Below are 14,802 nucleotides of genomic sequence, written 5' to 3' on the forward strand. Positions count from 1 at the left end.
GGCCAATCTCTCATTTCTTGAAATCTCTCCTGCTCCTGTTTTCCCCCAGCCATAGTGGAACCCAAGATCAGGGAGGGGAAGGAAGGATCACCCTGACTTCCCATGCCAGAGAGCTCTATTCAAATTCTCAAGTTTATTTTCCTTGGCAAACTTGACCTTAGAGAAATACCATAGGATTCAAGAAAATGGGTTCTAGATCCAGATCTGCCTTAGTTCAAATCCTGGGTCCACCACTTATGAGACAGATGCTCTGGCTTGAATATTTCAAACCTTCCAAAACTCATGTTGAAATTTGTTTTATTTATTTTATATTATTATTTATTGACACGGGGTCTCACCCTGTCACCCAGCCTGGAGTGCAGTAGTGTGTGTGCATTATAGCTCATGCAGCCTTGATCTTGAACTTTCCAGTCTCCATAACTGTAAGAAATAAATTGCTTTTTCTTTATAAATTACTCAGTTTCAGGTGTTCTGCTATAAGCAACAGAAAACAGACTAAGACAGTAAGCATTTAATGTCTTTGAGCCTCAGTTGCTCCACCTGTAAATGGGAATAATAATAGTATTTATTTAACCTTGAGAGTTGAAATAATTTTATTTTTATTTTTATTTTTAGAGACAGTGTTGCTCTGTCACCCAGGCTGGAGTGCAGTGGTGTGATCATAGTTCACTGCAGCCTCAAATTCCTGGGCTCAAGCAATCCTCCTGCCTCAGCCTCCTCATTAGCTGGGACTATAGGCATGTACCAACATACCTGGCCAACTGAAAAAATAAACTTTTTACAGAGACAGGATCTTGCTATGCTGCTCAGGCTGGTCTCGAACTCCTGGGCTCAAGTTATCCTCCTGACTTGGCCTCCTAAAGTGCTGAGATTATAGGTGGGTGCCTATGTATGTATATAATATATAGTATATCATATTGTAAGCACCTCATAAGTTTCAGCTTATCAATGTTGCCACTGTTGTTAATAACAGGCATTACATTCCTAAGGACACTGGGTTGAATACAGCTCTTTGCTGAACTTAACACAGGCCCAGTATTATTCTAGGTTTAGAGAAGTGTCCTAGCAGAGAGGCTGAGATCCTGATCCACCCCTTACCAGCTGTGTGACTCCCTTGTGAGCAGCTTAACCTCTCTGAGCCTCAGATTCATCTGTACAAAGGCTAGCGAGGCTCAATGTGATAATGCACATAAAACTCTTAATGTAGTCCCTGGCACATAGTAAGTACTCAATAAATGATAAGAATAATGACCATGGCAGCTAACATCATTATTATCACCGTCACTGCTGGTGTTGTTAGAAGATGGAAGAAAATAGCTCCTGCTGCTAGGAAGTGATGTGGTTCCTGGTGAAACATGGTCCAGCAAATATCATGACAACCAAAAGCTTTGAACAATAAAAAGATCGATGCTCTCTCAATGGTATAACTCACTGAGAATGACAAAAAGCATTTGTGTCACAGTGGGGAATCCTTTTGGTACCAAGGATGACTGATCCATGGAGGGGAGAAACTACTGCAGAGAGACATTAAAATAAAATGCTGCTGGTATTTATAGGAACTGTTGCTGGTCTCATGAGTTAGAACGCTGGTTGTGTTTTGTTGTTGTTGTTGGAATGCTGTTTACATGTGAAGGCAACTAAGAGCAGTTGCATGGGGCAGGGGTGAAGAAAGAAAGGAGGTAAGAAGCAACTACATGTATTTATTCAATTAATCAAAAAGGAGAGAGGACATGAGAGGTGTATGGTCAAGACACTGACCCCTCTGAGACTTGGTTTCCTCAACTATATAATAAAAAGCGAGGAACTGGGATTATTCTCTGAGGATCCCTTTCTTATTCTCTGGAAAGAGGCCATAGGCTAGTCAGGGGGCAAGAGGAAGGAAGAGAGAGCTGGGCTCTAGTGGCAGAACCTGAGGGGTGATATTAAACATTTATACCACTTCCATTGCCCAAAAAGCCAGGGTTCCTGGCTCCATGACATGAAGACACCTTCTTATTCTAGATCTCTTGCCACCATCTCTGTGTGACTTTGGACAAACCACTTGTTTGTGAGTAAAACAGAAGGGCTGGACCTGCCAGAATCCATGGAGCCTTAAAATTCAATGATGCGGCCCGGTGCGGTGGCTCACGCTTGTAATCTCAGCACTTTGGGAGACAGAGGTGGGCGGACCACCTGAGGGCAGGAGTTGGAGACTAGCCTGATCAACATGGAGAAACCTCGTCTCTACTAAACATACAAAAAAATTATCCGGGCTTGGTGGTACATGCCTGTAATCCCAGCTACTCAGAAGGCTGAGGCAGGAGAATCACTTGAACCTGGGAGGCGGAGGTTGCAGCGAGCCGAGATCATGCCATTGCACTCTAGCCTGGGCAACAAGAGAAAAACTCTGTCTCAAAAAAAAAAAAAAAAATTCAATGATGCTTCAAGACCAAAAACAACATCTTTCCCTGCTGGTTCCTGTGTAGTTGTGTCTTTTCCTTGCCTCTGATCTTCAACAAAATGGCCCAAAGCCTGAGACAGTTTATAGACCCTTCTAAAAAGGAACCTTCCGTTTCATAGAGTCATAAAATGTCAGAGCTGGCAAAGACCCAGAGCTTCTCCATCTTATATCTCATCTGATGTTCAGGGCATCTGCCATAGACTTCTGGACTATCTGACTATCTCTATCAGTGTGTTGGTCCCATCTTCTAAACAGCTTAGTAAATTTCCCAGGACACTCATTATCAGAAGTGTCACCCTTTTCCAGCTTAACAACCATTTATTTTACTGAGCATTTATTATGTGAAAGGGACAGTGCTAACCCTGTGAATAAAAAAGAAAAAAAATTGTGCTCACCCCTCTCTGGTGAGGTTCACAGTCTCTTTTCTTAACATGCACGATTCGTGTTATTTGATCTCTTCAATATTTATATATATTTGAGAATGACAGTAAAAGAACTGTCATCTCAGACATACAGCCAAGCTTCTGAAATCTTCCTCTTACACATTTTCAGTTTCATGATCAGAACACAAATACAATAAAAACATGCCTTACAAGGGTTTGACAAAATTATAAAGTTAGGATTTCTCTGAGGCTCTGAGTTACAAAGAACAAACAGATGTCCGGGGTAAGATCTTTTCCACCAAACTTCCCCCAAGAAGAAGGTAAACGCCATGGTGGTCCACAAAAAATGAATCACGTTTTAACGCTGTGGTTTGCTTCAGGAATCTGAGAGGGCAACAGGTTAATCAGAAAGTACTCATTAGGCCGGGCACGGTGGCTCATGCCTGTAATCCCAGCATTTTGGGAGGCCGAGGTGGGCAGATCACCTGAGGTCCGGAGTTCGAGACCAGTCTGGCTGATAGTGTGAAACCCCGTGTCTACTAAAAATACAAAAATTAGCCAGGCACAGCAGTGCATGCCTGTAGTCCCAGCTACTCAGGAGGCTGAGGCAGGAGAACTGCTGGAACAGGAGGTGGAGGCTACAGTGAGCCAAAATCCCACCACTGTACTCTGTCCCCAAAAAAAAAAAAAAAAAAAAAGGAAAGAAAGTACTCATTAAAGTCATCACTGTCTCAATGTCAAATTAATATGTTTGAGTCCCCTCCTCTCTGAAACATAGAATTAAGTGTCTACTGTGTTTCTCTACCATTGACATTGGCAGAAGGCTAGGTCTGCATGATGTGTGTGTGTGCGTGCGCGTGTTTTTTCTTTCTTTTTTTTTTGAGACAGAGTCTCACTCTGTCATCCAGGATGGAGTGCAGTGGCACAATCTCAGCTCACTGCAAACTCTGCCTTCTGGATTCAAGTGATTCTGCTGCCTCAGCCTCCCAAATAACTGGGATGACCGGTGCACACCACACCACCATGCCAGGCTTTTTTTTTTTTTTTTGTACTTTTAGTACAGATGGGGTTTCACCACGTTGGCCAGGCTGGTCTGGAACTCCTGACTTCAAGCGATCTGCCCGCCTCTGCCTCCCAAAGTGCTGGGATTACAGGCATGAGCCACAGCGCCCAACTGGGATTTTTTTTCTTTTTAAGACAAAATCTCACTTTGTTGCCCAGGCTGGCCTTAAACCCTTGGGCTCAGGGAATCCTCCCACCTCAGCTTCCAGTAGCTGGAATTCCAGGTGCTTGCCGCTGCACCCAGCTCATGCAGAATGTTTTACTTTCCCCTCCCTGTTCCTAGCTTACAACCCAACAGGACACTAAACAGCACCTTGGAATTTGGAGTAATAAAATTTGAGCAATGTGCCTGATTTGAAGGAGATAGAACCACCAGACAAAAAGGGTAACTGACTACCAGAGAAATAAGAGCAAGAAAAGCAAGTGAAAGAAATGCATGGTGAATTCAAAAAGAAAGGAGAAGGGGATGTGAAAGGAACCCAATCTAGAATAGAAACACTTCATGATAGGGTCAGGATTCCCTGAGAATCTAATAAAAACTACAGACCAGAAAAAAAATATGTACATATACACAATTTTTTTCTTGCATAAAATTTCAGTGGGTTCATTCATCCCAACGATGAGCTCTCACCCTTAGGACCTATCTGTTCTAGATGAAGTATTTCTCCTCTAGAGGAATGAGTCTAGAATCTCTTCCATCAGATGACAGGAAACTAGAAGAAAGGCCACCTTGTTGTAAGCAGGGAGATACAAACACAAGTGACAAACTGACCTACTGAATGACTGCCTTCGGTTTAATGATCACTTATTGGGACCCACTAGGTGTCTGTATTAGTCAAGGTTCTTCAGAGGGACAAAACTAACAGGATAGATGTATATATGAAAGGGAGTTTATAAGGAGAATTGACTCACACAATCACAAGGTAAAGTCCCACGATAGCCCATCTGAAGGATGAAGAGCAAGGAAGTCAGTGGTGGATCCGTCAGAGTCCTCAAACCTCAAAAGTAGGGAAGCTGACAGTGCAGCCTTCAGTCTGTGGCCAAAGGCCTGAGAGCTCCTGGCTAACCATTGGTGTAAGTCCATGAGTCCAAAAGCTGAAGAACTTGGAGTCTGATTTTAGAGGGCAGGAAGCATCCAGCACAGGACAAAGATGAAGGCCAGAAGACTCAGCAAGTCTACTCTTTCCAACTTCTTCTGCCTGCTTTTATTCTGGCCGCACTGGCAGCTGATTAGATGGTGCCCACACAGATTGGGGGTGAGTCTGCCTCTCCTAGTTCACCGGCTCAAATGTTAATCTCCTTTGGCAACACCCTCACAGACATACCCAGGAACAAGACTTTGCATCCTTCAAGCTGATCAAGTTGATGCTCAATATTAACCATCACACTGCTCAATAGTATATGAGCTTCCCTAAGTGTTCCCATAACCGTGTTATTATGAAAAAAAAAAACAGGGCTGCAAAAGCCCATCAATGATAGACTGGATAAAGAAAATGTGGTACATATACACCATGGAATACTATGCAGCCAAGAAAAAGAACAAGATCATGTCCTTTGCAGGAACATGGATGGAGCTGGAGGCCATTATCCTTAGCAAACTAATGCAGAAACAGAAAACCAAATACTGCGTGTTCTAAGTGGGGGCTAAATGATGATAACACATGGACATACAGAGGTGAACAACACGCACTGGGGCCTTTTGGAGGGTGGAGGGCGGGAGGAGGAAGATGATCAAGAAAAGTAACTAATGGGTACTAGGCTTAATACGTGGGTGATGAAATAACCTGTACAACAAACCCCCAAGACACAAGTTTACCCATGTAATAGATCTGCACTTGTACCCCTAAACTTAAAATAAAAGTAAAACGAAAAAAACCACACAGGGATTTTTAAGGCTCCTTCCTGCCAGCAAGGTCAAGCCAGCCTCAGCCAGCAGAAGCCAGCCCCCAGGGAGCATGAATTGGCACAACCACTTTGCAGAGCAATTTGGCAATACCTAGTGGGGCTGAGGATGCACACAGTATACAACTCAGCAGTTCCACTCCTGGGTATGTGCCCTAGAGAAACTCACTTGGGAGAAAGCAGGGACACTTTGGGTCAAAATAGCCCAAAGCTGGAAACAATCCAAATAGATAAATACACGGCAGCATACTCCTACCACAGAATACTATGCAGTCATGAAAATGGATGCATGAAAACTATTTTTATTAATCAGATTTATCTCATGTTGAACACAAAAGTCAGGTTAGAGAAATGTGAAGTTTGAAAAACAGTACCACATATCTCTTTTTTTTTCTTTCTCTTTTCTTTTTTTTATTTTTTATTTTATTTTATTTTTTTGAGACAAGGTCTTACTTTGTTGCCCAGGCTGGAGTGCAGTGGTGCAATCACGGATCACTGCAGCCTCGACCTCCTGGGCTCACGTGATCCTCCCACCTCAGCCTCCTGAGTAGCTGGGACTACAGGCGTGCGTCATCATGCCTGGCTAATTTTTTGCATTTTTTTAATAGATGGGGTTTCAACATGTTGCCCAGGCTGGTCTTAAACTCCTGGACTCAAGCAGTCTTCCTGCCCTGGCCTCTCAAAGTGCTAGGATTACAAGTGTGAGCCATCACACCTGGCCTTTATTAAAAAAACAAAAAAACAAACAACAACAACAACAACAACAACAACAAACATTTTTTAGGGACAGGGTCTTGCTCTGTTGCCCAAGCTGGAGTGCAGTCATAGCTCACTACAGCGTCAACCTTATGGGCTTAAGTGATCCTCCCGCCTTGGCCTCCTGAGTAGCTGGGACTACAGGAGCACACCACCATGCCCAGCTGAATATTTTATTACATTTTATTTCATTTTGTAGAGACAGGGTTTCACTACATTGGCCAGGCTGGTCTCAAACTTCTGGCCTAAAGTAATCCTTCCATCTTTGCCTCCAAAATTGCTAGGATTACAGGTGTGAGCCACCATTCCCAGCCCACATATTTCTTATCTATGCATGTAGTCAAAGTGTAAACTATTCTCACTCTGATGCTATTTAAAAAATATTTTGAAGTGTAAAAATAGGTAGCATATATTTCTTATATACTTAGGCAGCCAAAGTGTGAATACATAAATGGAAATAATAAACATAAAATTCAGGAAAGTGCCCCCGGATGGGGGAGAGAAAGGAATGGGTCTAGGGAGGGAGAAAACAGGGATTAGAAAGGTTAGAAAGGTTTTGTTTTGCTGGGTACAGTGGCTTATGCCTGTAATCCCAGCACTTTGGGAGGCCATGCCAGGTGGATCACTTGAGGTCAGGAGTTCAAGACCAGCCTGGCCAACATGGCGTAAACCCGTCTCTACTAAAAATACAAAAATTAGCTAGATGTTGTGGTACACGCCTGTAATCCAAGCTACTTGGGAGGCTGAGGCAGGAGAATCACTTGAACCTGGGAGGCAGAGGCTGCAGTGAGCTGAGATTGTACCACTGCACTCCAGCCTGGGTGACAGAGGGAGACTCTTATCAAAAAAAAAAAAAAAAAAAAAGAGAAAGGTTTTGTTTTGATAGCAGGTTACTCCATTACTTCTCTATCCCCAATTCTCCCCATTCTTCTGGTCACCTTCTCTAGCCATGTGGGTCTTCTTACTGTTGACCAAACACGTCAGATACAGTCCAGCCTCAGAGCCTTTGCACTGGCTGTTCCCTTTGCCTGACACTCTGTTCCAGCTCTCCTCATGGCTCACTCACTCACCTCCCTTAGGTTTTCATTCAGATGTCACATGCCCAGTGAAGTCTTCCCTGGCTTCCAGCACCCCTCACCCCTGCCTGCCACACATCCCATCCCTCCCCTGCTTTATTTTTCCTCTGTACCCCTCACCGCCATCTGACACACTAGATTCATTCATCAATTGTGTCCATCTCCATCAGTAGACTCTCAGCTCCATGAGGACAGGGGATTTTTCTATTTTGTTTACTGCTGTGTCCCAGAGCCTAGAACAGGACCTGGCACATAGAAGTGTTCAATAAATAGTCACTGAATAAATGAATGTATACACAGGTGTTTGCTCTATTATTCTCTACTTAGTTTTGCATGGGATCTTGCTAGGTTACCCAAGCTGGTCTCAAACTAGTTAGGCTCAAGCAATCCTCTCTCTTCAGCCTCCTGAGTAATTGGGGTTACAGGCATGTGCCACTGTACCCAGCTTTATACACTTTTAATTTTTATTTTGTGGAGATGTGGTCTTGCTATGTTGCTCAGGCTCGTCTCAAACTCCTGGGCTCAAGCAATCCTCCCACCTTGGCCTCCCAATGTGCTGGGATACAGGCATGAGCCACCCTGCCCAGCTTTACATTTTTTAAACAATAAAAAAGTTAGCCACTAGGCTGTTTCCAGATGAGTTTCCTAGTAGACTAGGAGAAAAGTGCCCAGTACCATAATATGCCCTTGGGACCCACCAAGGTCCCAAGCCACTGAACTGTGAGCACAGCCAACAAAGATCCCTCTGTGAACACCCAAGCCCATGAGAGCTAGCCCAGAGTCCTTACAACAGACTGCTGACATCTGAAGGCCTCTACATAAACAGCCCAATAGGCCACAGCTCCTTCTGTGAGAGGCAACATTGTCTGAAACAAATCTGCATTGTGAGAGCCCAGCCAGCACAGTGTGGGTGCTGCAACCCATCACATCCGCCAAGAGAGACACAACCTGGAGCAGCAACAAAACATGGAAAGCTATGATCCTGTAAATGATTACTATGAAAAAGGTGTGCAGTGAAGAAGGGTCTTAGAATAGGAGAGCCCAGACTTAGTTGAGAGGAGAGTAGAGAGTGGGAAGAGGAGGAACCAGCCATTGGTACCAGATACTAATGTCCCTACTGGAATCTAATAAAAGTTTTTAAGGTCCCTGACAGACTAGTAGGTCATTCTCCAAATCCATTTCCCTTTTCTTCTAAGCACAATCTGATACTTCCCAGCTTCCCTTGCAGTGATGTGTGGTCATGTGACCGAGTTCTAGCCAATAGGATATGAATGGAACAGGCATGGGTCACACCCCTTCCAAACTCATAAACCTTTCCAAGTATCACCTTCTATGCTCATTTCTCCTTCCTGGTTTGATACAGACAAGCATGGAGTTATTGGATGATGTGGGCTGACAATGAAGAGCCACAATATGGCAAGGGTCAGGGTCCGTCAGTCATTGGAGGAGATGAGCCTGTCGACTAGGAACAATTATTTTGGACTTTTTTTTTTGAGATGGGGTCTTGCTCTGTTGCCCAGGCTGGAGCACGGTTGGATGATCATAGCTCACTGTGCCCTCCAACTCCTGGGCTCAAGCAATTCTCCCAGGCATGTACCACCATGCCTGGTTAATTTTTATTTTATTTTATGTTTTACAGATTGGGGGGGGGTCTCACTGTGTTGCCCAGACTGGTCTTGAACTCCTGAGCTCAAGTGATCCTCCCACCTCAGCCTCCCAAAGTGCTGAGATTACAGGCATGCACCACCACACCCAGCTCAATTTTGAATTTTCTATGAGTGACAAATAAACTTCTGCCATGTTTAAGTCATTTCCTAGCTTTGGATCTTTTGTTATACCAGCAAGTGCTACCTCATACGGGGTGCTTAGAGGAAAGCATATACACATTTCAACCACAGTTCATCATATATGGATCTGAAAACTCCTTGAAGACAGTGACTGCACCTTATTTAGCTTGCTTTTCTCCTTTGTCATAATCACAATCCCTTGCACCCAGACATTCTCAAAAAACATTCACCAAGTTGAAATAAAAGCAAGATATCCTCAAGCAAATCAAGAGACCCATGCACGTACAACACTTAAAACCTTGAGTTCTGGAATGCATAATCTTCTGTTCATCTCCCAGTTCCATTACTTACTTGATGGGTGGCCTTAAGCAAGTTACGCTCTGAGTTTCTGATTCCTCAGTGGTCAGATGAGAATATTAATATTTCCTAATTCAGTGGGTTGTTGCAAGGATTAAATTAGAGAATGGGCATAAAGCACTCTGGAAGTAGCCAACAATAATGAGCTATTATTTTAATTGTAACAGAAAGCATCTGCTGTAATATATAGCTGAGACATGGAGGTGGGGTGTTGGCAGAAAGGAGGCAGGCGCATAACAAGGGGAGGGAGAACACAAGGGCTCAGGCTTCCTGAGCCTGGCCCGGACCACACCAACCAAAAGCCTCGTAATCCTTCAGCTAGTTAAATCCAAAGCGTATAGCACGCGCCACTTACCCCGTTAGCACCACCACAAAGTCCATGACATTCCAGCCATTCCTCAAGTAGGAGCCTTTGTGGAAGGCAAACCCAAGGGCAATGATTTTAATTCCAGCCTCGAAACAAAAAATTCCAATGAAGTATGGTTCTGTGTCATCCTGGAAGGGAGAGAAGGCAAGGTCAGCGTCTTGGGCTGGGCAGATGTTGACAAGATCAGGGAACCAGCCCACCTAGAAATCAGTACCTATCACCCTCTCACTTCCCCCGACCCTCCTGCACTCACCACCCCTCACTGCCTCTTGTAGAGTTCTCTTGTCCAAAGCCTTTTGCAAGCAAAGCCAGTGCTTAGAGAAGGCACCTTCCTCCTTCATTCCTTTTGGGCCAACCTCACATATCACTCGGCTAAACAGAATTATTTGTTTGCACCTGTCTTATTCAATACGACAGTCACAGGCCACATGTGGCTATTTCAATTAAAATTAAATGCAATAAAATAAAAAACACAGTTCTGCAGTCACACTGGCTACATTTCAAGTGACAATCCTATTGGACAGGGCAGATGGAGATCATTTCTGTGACTGCAGAAAGTTCTAATGGAAAGCATTGGTTTAGAGGAGTTACTTGTCACATGCAGCGTTCAAGGTATTTGAGGCTAGAGCTTGTGCATTGACCTCACTCCTAAATCTGACCCCTTAGGATGGTCCTCAGCTGGCATGTAGATTGCTAAAGGTTTGGAATAGGACTTCTGTACTGGCTGATAAGTGGCCAGTATCCTCACCTCCAGTTCCTCCGCAGAACCTCCGGCTGGTTCTGGCTTCCAGCTGATAATCTATCATATTTGAAATTAAGCTATAAGCTCTTCTCCATCAGAGCCCCAATGTGAATGTTTTCCCATCTGTTACAGCAATGTTTCTCAAGCTACAATCATTTCATTCTGCCTGAATGATTTTTCTTTTCCACATTAGCTTGCCACTGGTACTTCTACTTGCTTACCAGTCTTTCAATGGACTCTTTTTATTTAGCTTTATTTTAAGTGAAAATGCAAAGATCTAGAAATCATAGGTTTGCTAGGCTAGCTATAGTTTTTAGAAGACTGTGACATTGTGAAATGTATGTTTGGTCTTTGACACTGCTTCCTGGTGTACAGCTCCTAAAACCCTTGGGATCGCCAAAGGGATGTCTTTTTGTAGGCTAAGGATTGACTGATGGCTGGCAGCTTCTAGGTAGCTTCAGGATGGGGGTTGGTCACCGGGAAAACCAAGGCATGATTAGAGGGTTGGATTTAAATCATTGACCGTTGGTGATCAACTTGATTTTCAGCCCCTCTGCCCTCCCAGAGGTTGGGGGGTGGGGCTGAAAGTCACAACCCTCAAATCATGCCTTGGTCTTTCTGGTGACCAGTCCCCCTCCTGAAGCTACCTAGAAGCTGCCAGCCACACCCTTCTCCTATATCTCACCCTTTGCATCTCTTCATCTGTATCCTTTGTAATATTCTTGTTTCTTTTTTTTCGCCCCCCCGCCCCCCCGCCCCCCGCAAGACGGAGTTTCACTCCTGTTGCCCAGACTGGAGTGCAATGGTGCGATCTTGGCTTACTGCAACCTCTGCCTCCCGGGTTCAAGCGATTCTCCTGCCTCAGCCTCCCAAGTAGCTGGGATTACAGGTGTGCACCACCATATCCAGCTAATTTTGTATTTTTTTAGTAGAGACGGGCTTTCACCATGTTGGTCAGGCTGGTCTCGAACTCTTGACCTCAAGTGATCTACCCGCCTTGGCCTCCCAAACTGCTGGGATTACAGGCATGAGCTACAGTGTCTGGCCAAGACATAATTATTAACATTAACAATGTTCATTTGAGTATACTGCCTGAAATTATGTCAGATGCCAAAGTGGGCAGTTTGAGACCAGCCTAAGCAACCTAGTGAGATCCCCATCTCTACAAAAAAAGATAAAAATAAGAAAATTAACTGGGCATGGTGGCACCTGTAGTCCCTGCTACTCAGGAGGCTGCAGTGGGAGGATGGCTTGAGCCCAGGAGGTGGAGGCTGCAGTGAGCTATGACTGAACCACTGCACTCCAGCCTGGGTGACAGAGCGAGACTCTGATTCAAGAAAAAATAAAAAGGAAATTTAGGCTTCCCATGATCTGGCTCTGGGCTCCAGGACTGAGAGCCTCCTCTGTGCCCTGCTCCACTCCCCCAAAAATTAATGTCCTGCTAAAGCCAAGGAGAAGACCCTGAGAAAAGACATCACTCACCAGCCGTTCAGACATCGGGGTCTTGTCATCATCAGGCAGATGCTGCTCCAGTGCGAGGACGATGCAATTCGCTATGATGGTGGCTAAAATCATATATTCAAAGGGAGTATTGGGGAATTAAGGAAAAATCTTGTTCAAAGAAAAGAAGGGTGTTGGAGGTGCATCCACCCCCACTGACCCCAGTGGAAAGATCTCAAGCCCTCTAGATCCTCCCAACTCATCAGCACAGGTGGAATTATTCGTTCTCCTGTCTGGAGTAGATCCCTGCAGATCTCAAACCCAGATCAGGAGACTTCTAAAGGGAAATGTGGATATTCACCTTCTATCTCACCCACAATATTCACTGAACACATATTCATTCAGTACCTGCTGTGTGCCAGACTCTGTTCTGGTCTAGGGACACAGTTGAGAGCAAAGCAGACAAGAGGAGAAGCTTCCTCCTGCTTCCCAGAGGAGAAGCAAATAAATGAGATGACTACATCATGTATACTATGCTATACAGTACACTGCATATACCATGTTATACAGTACGTCATATATTCTATGTTATGTAGTAAGATGGTGAAGGCTATAGACAGTGGAAGGGGTCAGGGCTGCAATTTCAAATATGGTGGCAGGGCCAGCATGATGGCAGGCACCTGTGGTCTCAGGTACTTGGGAGGCTGAGGCGAGAGAATTGCTTGAGCCGAGGAGGTAGAGGCTGCAGTGTACAATGACTATACCACTGCACTCCAGCCTGGGTGACAGAAGGAGGCCCTGTCTCAAAAAAAAAAAAAAAAGATAAATTAAAAATAGATAGAGGCTGCAGTGGGTGGATCACTTGCGGTCAGGACTTTGAGACCAGCCTGGCCAACATGGTGAAACCCTGTCTGTACTAAAAATACAAAAATTAGCCAGGCGTGGTGGTACACACCTGTAGTCCCAGCTACTTGGGAGGCCGGGGCAGGAGAATCACTTGAACCTGGGAGGTGAAGGTTGCAGTGAGCCGAGATCATGCCACTGCACTCTAGCCTGGGCAACAGAGCAAGATTCCATCTCAAAAATAAATAAAGTAATAAATAAATAAGTAAATAAATAAATAAAACATTATGATCAGATTTGACACCTAATGCATGATCCACAGAAGAAAAAACAGATACGCTGGGCTTTATCAAAATTTAAACCTTTTGTGCATCAAAGGACGTTATCAAGAAAGTTAAAAGGCAAGTAACAGAATAGGAGAAGCTATTTGCAAATCATGTATCTGATAAGGGTCTAGTACTATATAAAGAACATTTACGGCCAGGTGTGGTGGCTCACGCCTGTAATCCCAGAATTTTGGGAGGCCAAGGCGGGTGGATCATGAGGTCAGGAGATCAAGACCATCCTGGCTAACACGGTGAAACCCTATCTCTACTAAAAAAATACAAAAAATTAGCCGGGCGTGGTAGCGGGCGTCTGTAGTCCCAGCTACTCGGGAGGCTGAGGCAGGAGAATGGCGTGAACCTGGGAGGCAGAGCTTGCAGTGAGCCGAGATCGTGCCACTGCACTTCAGCCTGGGCGACAGAGCGAGACTCTGTCTCAAAAAAATAAAAAATAAAAAGAGAACATTTACAACACAACAACAAAAAGATAATCCAATTGAAAAATGGACAGCAGGCTGGAATAGACATTTCTCCAAAGAAGACAGTCAAATGGCCAATATGTACATGAGGGTATTAGTGATCAGGGAAGTGCAAATCAAACCCCAATGGGATACTGCTCACATCCACTAGGATAGCTAAAATTAAAAACAAACAAACAAACAGAAAACAAGTGTTGGTGAAGATGTGAAGAAATTGAAACCCTCATGCTGGTGGGAATATAAAATGGTGTAGCTGGCCAGATGCGGTGGCTCATGCCTGTAATCCCAGCACTTTGGGAGGCCGAGGTAGGAGGATTACTTGAGCACAGGAGTCCGAGACCAGCCTAGGCAACAAACTGAGACTCTATCTCTACAAAAAATATGAAAAATTAGCCGGGCATAGTGGCGCAGGCCTGTAGTACCAGCTACTTGGGAGGCTGAGGAGAGAGGATTGCTTGAGCCTCCCAAGCAATTGCAGGAGGTTGAGGCTGCAGTGAACCATGACTGCACCACTGCACTCCAGCCTGGGCAATGGGAGTGAGACCCTGTCTCAAAACAACAACAACAAAAACAACAATAACAAAAAACACCAGTGCAACTGCCGTAGAAAACCATTCATTGGTTCCTCAAAAAGTTAATCACAGAGTTACCATGTGATACACAGCAACTCCACTCCAAGGTATAAACACAAAAGGATCGTAAGACAGGTATTCCAACAAACACTCATACACAAATATTCACAGCAGCACTATTCACAACAGCCAAAAGATGGAAACAACCTAAATTTCACCAGTGGGTGAATGGATAAACAAAATGTGGTCTACTCATAGAATGGAATAGTATTC

At 44.4% G+C, this 14,802-nt stretch overlaps 1 protein-coding gene across 10 annotated transcripts in view; it reads right to left on the reverse strand.

The window, feature by feature from the left end:
- Nucleotides 1–14,802, reverse strand: part of CACNA1A (calcium voltage-gated channel subunit alpha1 A) — a 418,969-nt gene that overhangs the window by 238,054 nt on the left and 166,113 nt on the right. For all 10 annotated transcript variants that reach the window (XM_034945842.3, XM_034945843.3, XM_055103184.2 and 7 more), the window contains exons 4-5: nt 12,355–12,460; nt 10,119–10,258 (exon numbers count right to left, since the gene is read on the reverse strand). In XM_034945842.3, coding sequence (XP_034801733.3) covers nt 10,119–10,258; nt 12,355–12,460 — 246 coding nt within the window. The remainder of the gene's footprint in view (nt 1–10,118; nt 10,259–12,354; nt 12,461–14,802) is intronic.

The sequence above is a fragment of the Pan paniscus genome, chromosome 20 (genome assembly GCF_029289425.2).
Source record: "Pan paniscus chromosome 20, NHGRI_mPanPan1-v2.0_pri, whole genome shotgun sequence".
Taxonomy (NCBI): domain Eukaryota; kingdom Metazoa; phylum Chordata; class Mammalia; order Primates; family Hominidae; genus Pan; species Pan paniscus.